Genomic DNA, 12,865 nt, shown 5'->3' with positions numbered 1-12,865 from the left:
CTTGCTGGTGGCATGGACCCGTGAAGTCCACTTGCTCCCTTGACTGTCTGCTTCATCTCTTTCACCAGCTGACAGTGCACAAGCTCTACTGCCATGGTGGTCAGTGCAGGAGAAGCAAGCTTGATGCCGAGGAATGACTTGGATTGTGAGTACATATCATCCCATTGCTCTGATCCCCGTGATGCTTTGCCACTTGGATCATTAAGAATTTCATTGATGACATGGGCTACAGTTCGCTTGGTCTGTCCCCCGAGAAACATGCATATCATTCCATGGTGTGACTCAGTTCGTTCGATCTTCTCTCCGCTATCGTCATTGACCCTAAACAATTCATATAGAAAATCCGGGAGTGTCCAGTTCAGGTCCGAGATCAATTGGAGAACTTCGCTGAGCTTCTCGCAAGGTGACCGCCTTCGTTGTCGCTTGCTCAGAGTGGGCGTATTTGGTGCCGGTGCTGCTTGTTTTCTCCCTGTGAGTTGTAAGTCTCATTGATTTATGGTTGAGATGATTATAACAAAAGTACCTTGCACTTCTTCTGTGAAGTGTATGGGAGTGTTTTGCATGTGTTCACGGTCCATAGAGGCAGCAACAGATTTTTATTTGTATTTTACACACAGTTTTACTCTACATATGGCAAATGCCGAGCAGTGCTTGAGGTGAAAGCAGCTTCCTTTTTGGGCGTAAGGCGGAAGGCCTACAAGTCGACGTGACCTGATGCAGACTATATACTAGATATGGATCGACTGTCATCCATAGCCATATATAGTCTGCAATGGAGACTAGCGGCAACCGTGACATTCTGTGTATCGGGGGATGCATCACAGGAAGCATTACCACTTTTATCCATTGGAAATAACCTGGCAAAAAGCATGGAAATCAATAATATATTTTCAGAGGAAAAACCTCGAGAAAAAAGTGAGAAAAGAACAAAACATTCTCACGGTTTTTCCCTTGGAAATAAGTTGCCTACCATATCAGGCAACTGGACATGCCAGGACATGCCAAAACCCGGACAAAACTACCATATTTGGCGACCAACTTATTTCCAGTGGAAAAACTGCGGAAATGCTTTGTTCTTTTACACGTTTTTTCCTCATGTTTTTCCCGCAGTATGACTTTGTTGATTTCCACACATTTTTCCAAGTTATTTCCTCGGGAAAAAAGGAGTTTTGCGTCCTGTGCATCTGCGTAAATGCGCGTGAATACAAGAGCGAAAACCTGTCTCCTTGATTTTTGTCCAGAACGGGCCGCCATGATAAACTGCATATCGTTCTGGCTTGGTGCGAATCCGAGAAGGTCACATGCACATTAAGGGCACGTATCAAAAGATTCGCCACTCCTGGGAGTGTTCTAATATGCAGGAGCGACTCCAAATCATGGACATGCTCGAACTTGAGTAGTGATATTACGGATGTCCCCAAAATGTCATACAAGAAACTAAGAAGTACTCTCAGCTCCCTCTTCCACAGTCACTAGTGTAACGATCGGCACAACTTCCAACTTCGTCTCGTCCATGCTCACAAACAGTGCTGAACCTTCCGCTTCGCCAAGGTGGGGCCATCATTGGTGTCATCATGCTGTTTGTCTGGTTAGGCTGACATCAGCGATGGATGTCAACGAAACACGAGCGCAGCTTCAAATTGCACCTCCAGAGAATCTGTAGTGCACAAGCTCGTCCGCAAATGTCAAAATAACACAGAGCCTTGTGAACATGGACGACAGTAGCTGGATCCACCAGAAGTGGACATAGACACCAGATTCCAGGATGGAGCTAGATGATGTTCAAGAGATTTTTGATTGGTAGTTTACAGTGCTCGCATGGGTGGGGGTTATACTGAGGTTGTTATGCAATGTCTGCACGATTGTGGCTCTTGAGATAGATACTCAGTACTCAGTGGTCATTGGGCACAAACGTCACCTTCGGGAAAGCAATCATATTGGAGTCTAGACATGAAAGTTAGTAGATAAAAGTGTAAAAGAGGTCAATCGTACCGTGATCTTACGCACAGTACCGCCCATGAGAACAGTGTAAGTAGTTCTCTCCCGGAAAATCACACCTACAGTTTCACATCTTTCACAACAGCGATCCATTTGAGAATGCAGCCTGGACTGCATCGATGAACAACCGGAGGAAATACTACTGCATCTAGTATCCGAGGAGGACATGAGATTGAAGATCACAGACCCTTCAGCAATCAAACCAAGTACGTTAAGAGACGTATCCGAACAGGTGGACCGACAAGTAGAACTTTTTTCACAAGATATTCAATACAATCTGGATTTTTTGAGGATAGAGTAGACCATATCAATCTCCAGCTCGATGTGTGACATAGATCGCACTCACCATGAACGCGATATAGCACGAAAAATCGACCTCACGGAGAGGGTCGACGAGACAGTCAGGAAGTAAATAGCGATACGTCCAGCTCGCGAGGGGATGACGGTCGGCATAGGAATGTAAAGAAGATCTTCAGCAGAAATTAGTCGCGTCTAGCAGTGCGGACCACTTTCGACAGGAATTTTGACGTGCAAGTTCGTGCATGTCGCCCATTATCAAGTCGATACAGAGGCACTGAAACTTTCGAAGACATCGTCTGCGGTATCATGTCGTAGCTGAGAAAATGGAAATCTTGTCAGTCAACATCAGTGTGTAACGTGCATGACTTACTATGCAAGGCTCACGACAAGCAGCAAGATATAGGGAACAAGTGAGACTAGAGCCAAGTACCGTCGTGGCCAGAGATGTATGACAGAGCCTGTAAACAACCACGATACTGATCACAGAGCAGCCCAGCAAAAGAGTGCATGAATGCCAATTAACTCAGAGCAGAGATGCCGAGCTGGCAAGATATGGGTAGAACCACCACCACCACAGGGTAGGCAGTTCAAGGGAACCACTCGGACTGTGTGTAGAACAGGAAGCAGTGAGCATTCCAGGACTGTGTGAGAGAATACCCGGTGTCAATGTAGACAGTGATGCACAGGATGGAGAAGACGTGCTGGCCTACATAGCCGGTGCGTGATTCATCAACTGCGGTTGTAGAATGTAGGACCTGGCGCCGGTTCGGAATTTTCCACAAGAAAACGAAAGATGGAGAAACAATTGTGGCGCTCCGCGACAAATGAAATAAGTATCCTAGCGCTGGACAAACATATGACTGATCAAAGTGTCGTATCGGGGAAACTCGTACTGGCGGCGACGGCATATTCGACGGCCACGATTTCAATCTCATGAATGGATGTCGAAGGCTCTTTATATCGCCGGACTTTGCGTGGTCGGACTTGGCCTGAGATGACTAGGAAACGGAGATCAGAGATACCAAGACCCGGAAAGGCAAGAACAACAGGAGAGGGAATGTCCTCACGGTGCGCAGCGTTGATCACGAAGACTAGTACTTTGCACATGCATCAGCTACGAATGCATGACCAGACTGCATAGGTGTACGTCGCCAAAAGCTAGACGGGAGCGGTCAACCCCACGAACTTAAAAAATGACTTTGTCCGGGACTCCAGGCTCTGCGTTGACGGCAACTACATTGCAACACCCACTTCGTATGTTGGATGCTGAGGCTGTGGACACTTGGCGGCACTGCGACCTTCACGAGAATAATCTTGATTGAATATTGAGGTCTGCAACAATTCTACGTTTCATCATGTCAATAGCGACTGCTACGCGGATTTCGCCATCGCTAGAACGGGAGTCCAGACGCCGTCAGAATAACAGGTAAGCAATCAGCCCAAAACGCTGAGAGTGTTTCCGTGAATGTGTACACATACAGTAATAGCCTGAGCCTGAGCGAGTCAGTGGAAGAGTCTACTAACTGTGACGCGGCAATAATTTCCGTGACCAAAACACAATCTAATCTTATCTATAGAAGGATTGCCTTGTCGTGAACTACCAGCAGCAATAGCGCACCCTCACATACTTGTAAACCACTTTCACCTTCACCCACACATAGGCGGCACACTCGGCACTCGTACCCGGGACAAACACCCCGTCCTGATCTATCTTCCCCAGCTCGTTCTTCTGGCCATCTCCCTTCCCCGTGATCTGCAGCACAGTCCTCCCATCTGTGAGCGCGTACGCCTCGAACGCATCCATCTGCTCATTCAGCGCCACACGGAAGCGCACGACCTTCTCCTCCACCTGGCAGTTCACCATCGTGCTATCGCTCCAGCTACCCGTGTCGTCTTGCGCGACGAAATGCACGCGGTTGTCCTTGGACATGTAGAACACGTACAGGTGCGCGTCCTCCTTCTTCTCGACGATCGTGAGGGCGATAGGACTACCGATCTGCACATCGGTAGGGAGAACGGTGGGGTTCCAGGACTCGTCAAGGAAGATGAGACGACCGGACGTGTCCTGGAAGAACGTATTGAGACGCCCATCTACTCCCAGGCACGCAGCGAGCTGCCCGGCAGAGTGAACCTCATAGCGTGGGATAGTGTCGTCGTCGGTCCATTCCTCTTCGTCTTTATCGTAGCGCAGGACGCGGACGGTATTGTCGGAGGTAATGCAGACGACAAGGCGGATATCGTCTGTGAGGAGGTATGATGCGGGGGAGCCGGTACGGATAGAGGTGGCAATAAGATCGGACTCATCGAACTCTGTGCCGGTCCAGAGCTTATAAATGAGGGAGTCGTCGTCAGTGTAGAGCAAGTAAGTACCCTTGCCCTCGGGGTGCATCGCACCACCGGCGGCGAGGAGAGAGCGAGAAAGATCCTGGAGCTGGGCCATGAGTACCAGTTTGCGACGAGCTGAAGACTGGCGACTGCGCTCAGTATGACTCTTATAGCTTTCATTTCTGACATTCTCGGAGCTGCCCGAGTAAAGATGGGGGTCTTGTGTTATAATGCGGTGTCTGCTCGCGTACACAGACTGTACGGGGTCGCGCTTCAGCTGTGCGAAACATTCCAAGAAAGAGAGTAGCCACGAGACGGGATGCGCTAATTGTTAGGGTAATTCAAAGTTGGCGCAGATGCGCGCTCCCGCCGCGGCGCCAACTTAAAATTACCGTAATGAATTGAAAGTGACCCATACAAATCCTGTGAAACGGAGATCAAATCGCCGCACTGTAGTCCCAAAGAGGATATCGTGATTCCCCGTTGACAGCGCCCGTTTATCTGAACTATCATTGGCGCTGGATTCAACAACGTATACGTGGTTCGTCGTCAATTGGTGCGTCTATCTTTGACACGATGTATGTGGTTCATCATTCGCGTTCCCAGCATGTCTGTGCACAATATTGTATTTGCGTGATCGATGAACGCCACCGATGCATATGTCATTCGGCAATGACTGAGCTTCGAAGGGCGGCGATTGTGTGATACGTCCAGGTTGAATGTCTGTTACGGAATGGATATGACACTTACCGGTGTTGAGTCAATCCAATGAAATGCAAGATCCTAAACAAACAGCAGGAATACTCTATACTGGGGACGAAATCCTTTATAAACACCATCTTGTGGCATTCTCCTCAGCTAGACTGCCCACCATGGATGCCCTCTGTGACGATGCCCTCTCAGGCAAGCTCACTGCCGAGAGCCTCCAGCGCTACCTCCAGCCTGACCGTTCCATCATCAACAAATACGGTGGTACCAGGAACCTTACGCCGCTCGCCGCTGCATCTCTGCATGGTCACCTAGACATCGTCGAACTCCTCCTCGACAATTTCGCCAACCCCAATGCAGTCTCTGCCAACAATCGCACCCCTCTCTTTTACGTGACCTCTCGCAAGGTTCCGCGTGACCAACTCGCTATCGTGCGCGCCCTGCTTCATGGCAATGCCAAAGTCGATGAATGCTACGATAACGACGGGCGGAACACTCCGCTCATGAACGCCATTCAGCAGCTGCGTGACAAGGACATCGTTCACGAGCTTGTGGATAGAGGCGCGTCGTTGACATTGCGGAATTCGAAGGGCAAGACGGCGGAGGACCTTGCGAAGGAATATGATATGTTGCAGGACGTACGACCCTACGCAAATAGGAAAACGTCCTGGGCAGAGGTCATCGATCTCCTTGTCGCGGTCGTAATGTTCGTCATCGCCGTCGTGAACGGCGGCTCCATCGAAGATGCCTCCAAGGGCGTCATTGCCAAACTGTACAATATTACCGGAGAGAAGAACAAAGGTCCCGCGGATGATACGGTCGCTAAGGCATGTATCTGCTTCTCACCTTCTACACTTCATGGTGCTGACATCGTCTCCGTGTAGGGTATCGCGACTCTTCAGACCAAGGAGATGAAGACCACCGAAGATCTCCAGAATAACTTGACCAGCTACGTCTCAGACACAGGCCTCGACCAGTTCTTCAAACCGGGTGACACATTCCTCCAGGACCTTGCGAAGAAAGCTGCGTCTCTTCCCGACGACCCCAATAGCCTCTACTCGAAACCCGACAACGTCAAGCGTCTCACCACCCTTTCTCTCTACCAGCCCGTCATTTACTGCGACGATAGCGGCTCCATGGACTCGGATAATCGCTACGAAAATCAGCGCGAGCTCGTCAGTCGTATCGCGCGCATTGCCACCAGGATCGTGCCTGAGACCTACGGCGTCGAGCTCCGCTTTATCAATGCGGATTCCGCCTCCAACCTCTCTGCTGCCGAGATTGATGCTGCCATGAGGCGTGTGGAGCCCGACGGCGGCACCATGCTTGGCACGAGCCTACGAAGCAAGATCTTGGAGCCGCTCGTTTACGGAGTCATTGCTAGCGGCAAGAAGCTAGACCGCCCCTTCCTCATATGCACCATCACCGACGGAGATCCTAGCAGAGGGGACAGACCTTCCTTCAAGGATGCCATCGTGGAGTGCCGGAAGATGTTGGTGAGGAACGGGTACAAGCCTAATGCCGTCAGGTTCTGTGTCAGCCAGATTGGAAACGACAGGAGCGCGACAGCGTTCCTAGAGCAGCTGAGGGGAGATCCGGAGATCAGTGACGTGCTCTACTGCACCTCGGATCGGCTGGACGATAGGTTTAAGGAATTCAAGCAGGCGGAGAATAGGTTGGAGGAGTGGTTGCTGAAGATGCTGACGGAGCCTATCATGAATCGGGAATGAGCTGCTCGTGCGCGGGAACAAGGCCATGTATGCTGGCCTGGAGGTCTGCATCCTCCCTCTCGTAATTTTTCATCTCAGAATTTTGCTCTGCTCTTCTTCAAGCTCGTCTTACCCTGCTTGATACTGCTTTTCGCCCGCGCTGTGCTCGAAAACACCTCTACCATTTACCTACTTCGTGCACCAGTTCCGAGTCTGTTTTGTAGGACGTTGTACTCCTTAGCGGAAAACTTATGGGCGCCCTCCTGTTCCAACGGTCATTGTACCCTTCCGTATAGATCCAGGATGCACTGCCAAGTAACTGTTGACCGCTGACCTTCTACTGTTCGCGATATGTTTGAACTACTCGCGTCAGGGACATTAATGACACAGGAGAAGCACTCCAGTCGCTGCTCTTTGCTCAAGTGGCACGACCTTTCAGTTCCTCCGTTGATAATTAAAGACTCGCTAACAAGCGGTTAAACGCTACAGGGGGGGCACGCTGAACTTACATTCTAAGATAGTAGGAGAAAGTGTTAGACTTCTACCTTGAAGTCCGCGCTGATTATCCAGGATAAATCGGGCCGCTGACAAGGTGGGCTGCGTTGTCTGTCTTACTAAAGTACTGCAGATGTCAAGGACGGACTTAAGATGATTGAACGGAACTGTATGCAATTACGGCGATGGTTCTGTTCGAGCGTGTACTGTGGTCCGATAGACGTTCGTCTATTCAGATCATTGAATATCCGGAAATATGCTTCGTTCGTCTATTTGTAGGATGCTCTGCATGACAGTATCTTGACGCTTGACATCGCCATAACCTGCGCAGCGTACTTCGCCGAATCATCTGGTAGGCTGATATGAGGACACGCTTACCTTACCAATCGAGCTGCCAAATACAACATGTTCGTCGCATTGATAGCTGTACTCGTTATCGCCAAAGGCTGTGGGTTCTCTCCCCCCGGGCGTGCACTCCAGTCACGTGAAGGTTCGCCCAGCATTGTTGCGGTAGCGACCACAACAAAATCCATCGTGGACGTATCCGAGAAGTACCACAAGATGTAGAGGCGCGAATTGGTCACCAGGCCGAACCCAAACGTCTGACATGGTCGCACAGTCATTTCGCCATATTGGCCGATCCGCGAACTTACCTGGGAATGTCCGGTACCAATACACCCGGAGGCATTGTAGATATCCTGTCCGACGGCTATATCTTCGTGTGAGACTTCAGTCGAATGACCGGCCAGGGAATGCGCACCCTGCAGCGGGAGGTCGGCAGTTTTCAAACTGACAAGACTCTTGCATGGAAGCTATCGTGCGTACTGCAATCCTGCCGGTCTGCCGGAGAGGGATGAGATGCAGAAGCCCGGTTCGATCAAGAATCACAATCTTCGATCACAACAGCAACGTGGATCAAGCCACAAGAGGCGCCGACCAATATGACAGCAGCAGGGAAGAGCGTATGAAGGAAAGAGCCCGAGAGGAAGCAGCCCCAGTGACACGGACGCCGTCGACGGCCACTGTACAGCTGTTACAATGCGGAGGCCACGCCTTGACCCGTGTATCGGCGTGGAGATTATTGACAATATCGCTGACAGTTTAACGCTCGGAACTGCGGGACAGCATCTAAGGCTGCGAACCACACGGCAGTGGGTAAGCTGTCCATTAACATCCATAGCACATTTCGAGAAGGAAATATTCAGGAGGCATCCACGCAGTTCTAACAAATGCTCGATCCTTTCCACGCCATGCCAAGCCGTAATTCGCATAGGACACGTATTCATACAAACGCGAAGGTGGTGAACTGCAGCTTGTGAGGACATAATCTAAGTCTGAATGACTGAACCCACTCACCCGATCCAAGTTGTCCTGAGGATGCGGCACCATCGACACCTCGGAACTCTCCGCATCGTCTCCGTCGAACTCGCTAATCATATCCCCCTCTAATCTCAGCTGGAATGCCTTCTTCGTGGTCGGATGCTCCAGAACTATCCTCATCTCTTTTTTCTTCTTTTTCTCGTCCTTCGTGAATAAACACGGGTCCATCAACTTGTCCGATAACACCGCCAGCTTCGTCGTCAGGTTGAACAACACCCACTTCTCGCCTACCGCCAGCGCATATCGCACTTTATCTGACCCTGCCGCCACCTGTACTGGTAGCACGTCAAACGCGGTTCCGAAACCTAGCCGTACCCGAGCAAAGGGCCAGTCATCCGGGAAATATAGATAGAGCCCCGCCTTGGGGGGCTCCGTTCCCGGCTGGGGATTCGAGCGAGAATCTTGCACACAGAGCTTCTTCCCGTATTGGCCGACATCGAGCCATCTAAAAATCTCGCGGAAAAGGGTTGGGGACAGAAGCGACCCACGGCTGCCGCCGCCAACGTAAGCAGGGCCGTGGTTACTGCACATTGATGTCAGCGAACGAAGGGTTGCATCATGGAGAGAGGAACACACTGAATAGCGACAACTGTCGGGAAGCCGTCATAGTCGAGCCATACAGCAGAGCCGCTGATTCCCTGCTCCGTTTTAACACGATACTCGATCTGCAACCCATCGTGGCAGGCCACGAAGGGGCCAGTAGATGTAGTGGGGGTACGCTGAGTCTGACCTTGCGCACGGTACCCAGTAACGAATATATTCCCCGGGAGTCTCTCCAGCTGCCCCAGTTTCATGTTAAATCCGAACCCACTTTTGGCAGGGACTTTCGGATCGCGCTGTACGAGAATGGCGCCGTAGTCATCGACATCCTCTCGCGGACCTCTGTACCTCGGGCACACCCAAGAACCGAGGATATCCAGAGAAGTGCCATCTGCAAGATAGACCCGCAGCTGCTCCGAGTCCTGGTTAGTGGGGCTGATGAGGTTATGTGCGGCAGTGAGAATCAACAGGTCGGAGACTTCAGGAAAATTGAGAAAGAACCCGCTGCCGTACGAAAGTTTGCCGTCGCTCAGGAATTGGAGTACGACGGCCCAGTTCTGTGCATTATTGATATCCGCATGCTTGAGACCTCCCCGATGATCAACTTCTATCACAAGGCCCCTTCGCTCTGGATGCTTCATCTCATCGGGGATGGACATTATGTGTACGTCAAGCCAAGATGGAAGGCGAAAGATCAGAGCAACAAACGCATGATTCTTATAGTCTGTGATCGGCGTCTGCTAGACATGCCCTTAACTCAATGCAATAACTGATATGAGCGCCTTCCATACGATGTCAGGCGCGAAATACAATCGAAACACACTGAAGACACGCACGTCAATGTTCCGAGACCTCGCGAGACGAAGGACTAACATACCCACCCACGCGGGAGCGCTCCCTTTCATCGAAGGTCCAAATACTTGATCGTGAGAGTAACTGTTTCATGCTCTGAAGACAAGATCCATTATTGGGCCTCAGGCTGTTGGTGGTGACAGCGTTTGAGCGAGGCTCACCGCATTTCGGCGCTCTAAATATATAGGGAATTTTGCAGACCTCCTGAATTTTAGCCATCAGGCCCGATTTGGCACCGAAATCTCAGGATTTTGGCTCGAACATTTGGGCCCTCCAGGTCTATCTCATTGACGTATCCTGCTCTACCGCACATCCATTTTCTTTGGCATCTCTCGCAAATACCGCCAGTAAGAGGACATTCCTGCTCTCGGAAATAAAACCTACATGGTCTGATCGCTTCCCTGAGCTCTCTAATACCTTACAAAATGCACTGGTATAGACCTTCCACTCACGAACACTCGTTTAACCTAGTGAATGTAATCTCAAGAACGTGTTGTATATCATTTCCTGTAAACCAAAGGCCAGCAAGGGTGATTGTTCATGACCGGAATTATCAACCTTGCTTCCATCAGGTTACCACTCACTTGACTTTACATGCTGCAATGTTAATAAGGTGACTGTTGATGAGAACAAAATGCTATCTGATGCATGGTATGAGCTACAATACTTACCAAGGCTGTGTTATTCTTTTTGAGTGATGAAAACAAATACAAAGCCAAAACCTAGGAAAAAGAAAAGCCCTGAACATCTTGTGGCACTCCCTGGCGGGGAGTCGAACCCCGCTCTCGCGCGACCGAAACAAGCCGGATGACAGGCGCGTGTACTAGCCGATATACGACCAGGGATGACTTTCTGACCTGAGATATCATTCATATCGGACGTCTTAACAGCACAAGTGTATCATACCATCTACGATAACTCATGCCCGTTTACTGTTTCATGGTGCCGACAAAATACTGGATCACACTCGTCAGCTCACTCTGAAGAGAAACAAATCGCACGCAATAGAGGCCGGCTGGTCTATGTGACGGATGTTTCGATTTTGAAAGCATCCTGGTGCGCATGTCTGTTGAAAAATCCTGACGGCGCTCATGTCTAAAGATATGTCCCTGGCATGCGTGAGTCGAGTCTATTGCAGCGTGAAGGACGGATTCTGGTCTGAGAATCGTACCCAATGAATATGACTGTCGGATAAGGGAGATTACGCCTTCACTCGAAGGGTTGGTACATTTGGATCCAGGAAGCAAAGTGAGAGAGTCCCCTATTTTCGTATCGATCGCGCACTAGGGACGCAGCGTCTTCTGGTAGCTTTAGCTGAGATAGCCATCAGCGATAATGTCCAATACTGTCCGGGAGAGGACGAAATATCTTCCCAATGGATGTGTCCACATGAAGGCTTCATCCACGTCAACGTCGCGCGAATAAACTGCCGCAGAACGAGACGAACATGAAGGTCACGGCGCACCGGACAAAGTCCACTGTCACCAGATCTCCAATATGGGTGTTGCCAAAGCGTCGAGAGTAGAATTTTCCACCTTGATCATGCTATGATAACACTGTTATTGAATGCAAGGATCGATGAACCAGGGTGAGGTTTTTGAGACCACACGAGCGACTTGCGAAGCCTAGACTCTAGCTGCACAAGTAACACCGGCCAGATCGGTGGGAGAGCGAGCCAGAGTTCCGAACAGCATTAATGAGAACCGAAGAGCGAAACTCGGCCTAGAATCACTGCTGCCGTGTCCGTCACGTATGGAGTAGTACTGTCGATTGCAAGAGACCTACAGTATACTGACCATCTTCAGTAAGCGCAAACCCATGCGTGTCACTCACCCGACCACCATCCACCGCAGATGTCTTTGCTCTCCAGAGTTATCCTCGCATAAGAGAATAGCGACGTCTGGCATCGCGGTCGCACACAATGTCCAACTCAAGCACACGCTAACAGCACCGAAAACCCCGGGCGTCCAAGTCGAGGAGACATGAAGGTAAGTAACCTTCGCGAGAGGCGGGATGTTGGGGGGTAAGTCGACGGTGCAGACCTGGGGCCCTTGTATATGCATTCGGGTCGACCTGTCGGAGGCTGTCGGGACTCGGGAGGGCGGCTGGCGGCGGGGAGTCGAACCCCGTTTCAATTCGAACTGCAATGCCACGCCGACCTAGCTCGTGCGCAGCGCGACGGCCCCAATACATGCGGATCGGCGTGCGAAGATGGCAGTCCGCCAGCGTCTCCTCCTCGCAGTAAGTTACCTCGACTAGGCGATATACCATTGCATAACGAGTTCCTCTCCCTCATAAGGTTCAAAGTATACTTATTGTGTCTCGAAAATATATTTATGGTACAAAGGAAGACCCACAATCCTCTCGCAGGACGAGGACGATATGCTCTCAGGGTGTAATATTAGTTTCTTACACGGACTCGACCAGATTGAGTCCGACCAGACGGAGATGGTGGCAACGGTCGCGGAGGAACTGCACGTCGGATATTAGCTTAAAGAAGGTGCAGGCGGTTTTGTCGCGCTTGGCATACGACGAAAAGTGCTTGTGAAGCTCATTGA

The 12,865-nt window shown here is 50.6% G+C and overlaps 4 protein-coding genes and 1 non-coding gene across 5 annotated transcripts; 2 read left to right on the top strand and 3 right to left on the bottom strand.

The window, feature by feature from the left end:
* Positions 1–3,895: 3,895 nt before the first annotated feature.
* On the bottom strand, positions 3,896–4,738 carry SCP_0606800 (hypothetical protein; the record flags this gene model as incomplete). The annotated part of the gene is made up of 1 exon (XM_027759812.1): positions 3,896–4,738. The coding sequence occupies one exon, from the start codon at positions 4,736–4,738 to the stop codon at positions 3,896–3,898; it is 843 nt and encodes a 280-aa protein (XP_027615613.1).
* Positions 4,739–5,495: 757 nt separating this feature from the next.
* SCP_0606790 (hypothetical protein) lies at positions 5,496–7,061 on the top strand (the record flags this gene model as incomplete). Its single annotated transcript, XM_027759811.1, has 2 exons — positions 5,496–6,158; positions 6,216–7,061. 2 exons carry the CDS (start codon positions 5,496–5,498, stop codon positions 7,059–7,061), a joined length of 1,509 nt encoding a protein of 502 aa, XP_027615612.1.
* A 1,756-nt stretch (positions 7,062–8,817) lies between these two features.
* Positions 8,818–10,114, bottom strand: SCP_0606780 (hypothetical protein; the record flags this gene model as incomplete). The annotated part of the gene is made up of 3 exons (XM_027759810.1): positions 8,818–8,841; positions 8,892–9,438; positions 9,492–10,114. The coding sequence occupies 3 exons, from the start codon at positions 10,112–10,114 to the stop codon at positions 8,818–8,820; spliced, it is 1,194 nt and encodes a 397-aa protein (XP_027615611.1).
* Positions 10,115–11,064: 950 nt separating this feature from the next.
* SCP_t0606770 lies at positions 11,065–11,152 on the bottom strand. The gene is given in 2 exon segments: positions 11,065–11,099; positions 11,116–11,152. It is a non-coding gene; the product is annotated as a tRNA-Asp (tRNA).
* Positions 11,153–12,125: 973 nt separating this feature from the next.
* SCP_0606760 (hypothetical protein) lies at positions 12,126–12,293 on the top strand (the record flags this gene model as incomplete). Its single annotated transcript, XM_027759809.1, has 1 exon — positions 12,126–12,293. One exon carries the CDS (start codon positions 12,126–12,128, stop codon positions 12,291–12,293), a length of 168 nt encoding a protein of 55 aa, XP_027615610.1.
* Positions 12,294–12,865: the final 572 nt, after the last annotated feature.

Source organism: Sparassis crispa (assembly GCF_003851025.1).
Source record: "Sparassis crispa DNA, contig_000005F, whole genome shotgun sequence".
NCBI lineage: Eukaryota > Fungi > Basidiomycota > Agaricomycetes > Polyporales > Sparassidaceae > Sparassis > Sparassis crispa.
The sequence above is the reverse complement of the archived record's forward strand: the minus strand, read 5'-3'. Positions and strand labels throughout refer to the sequence as shown.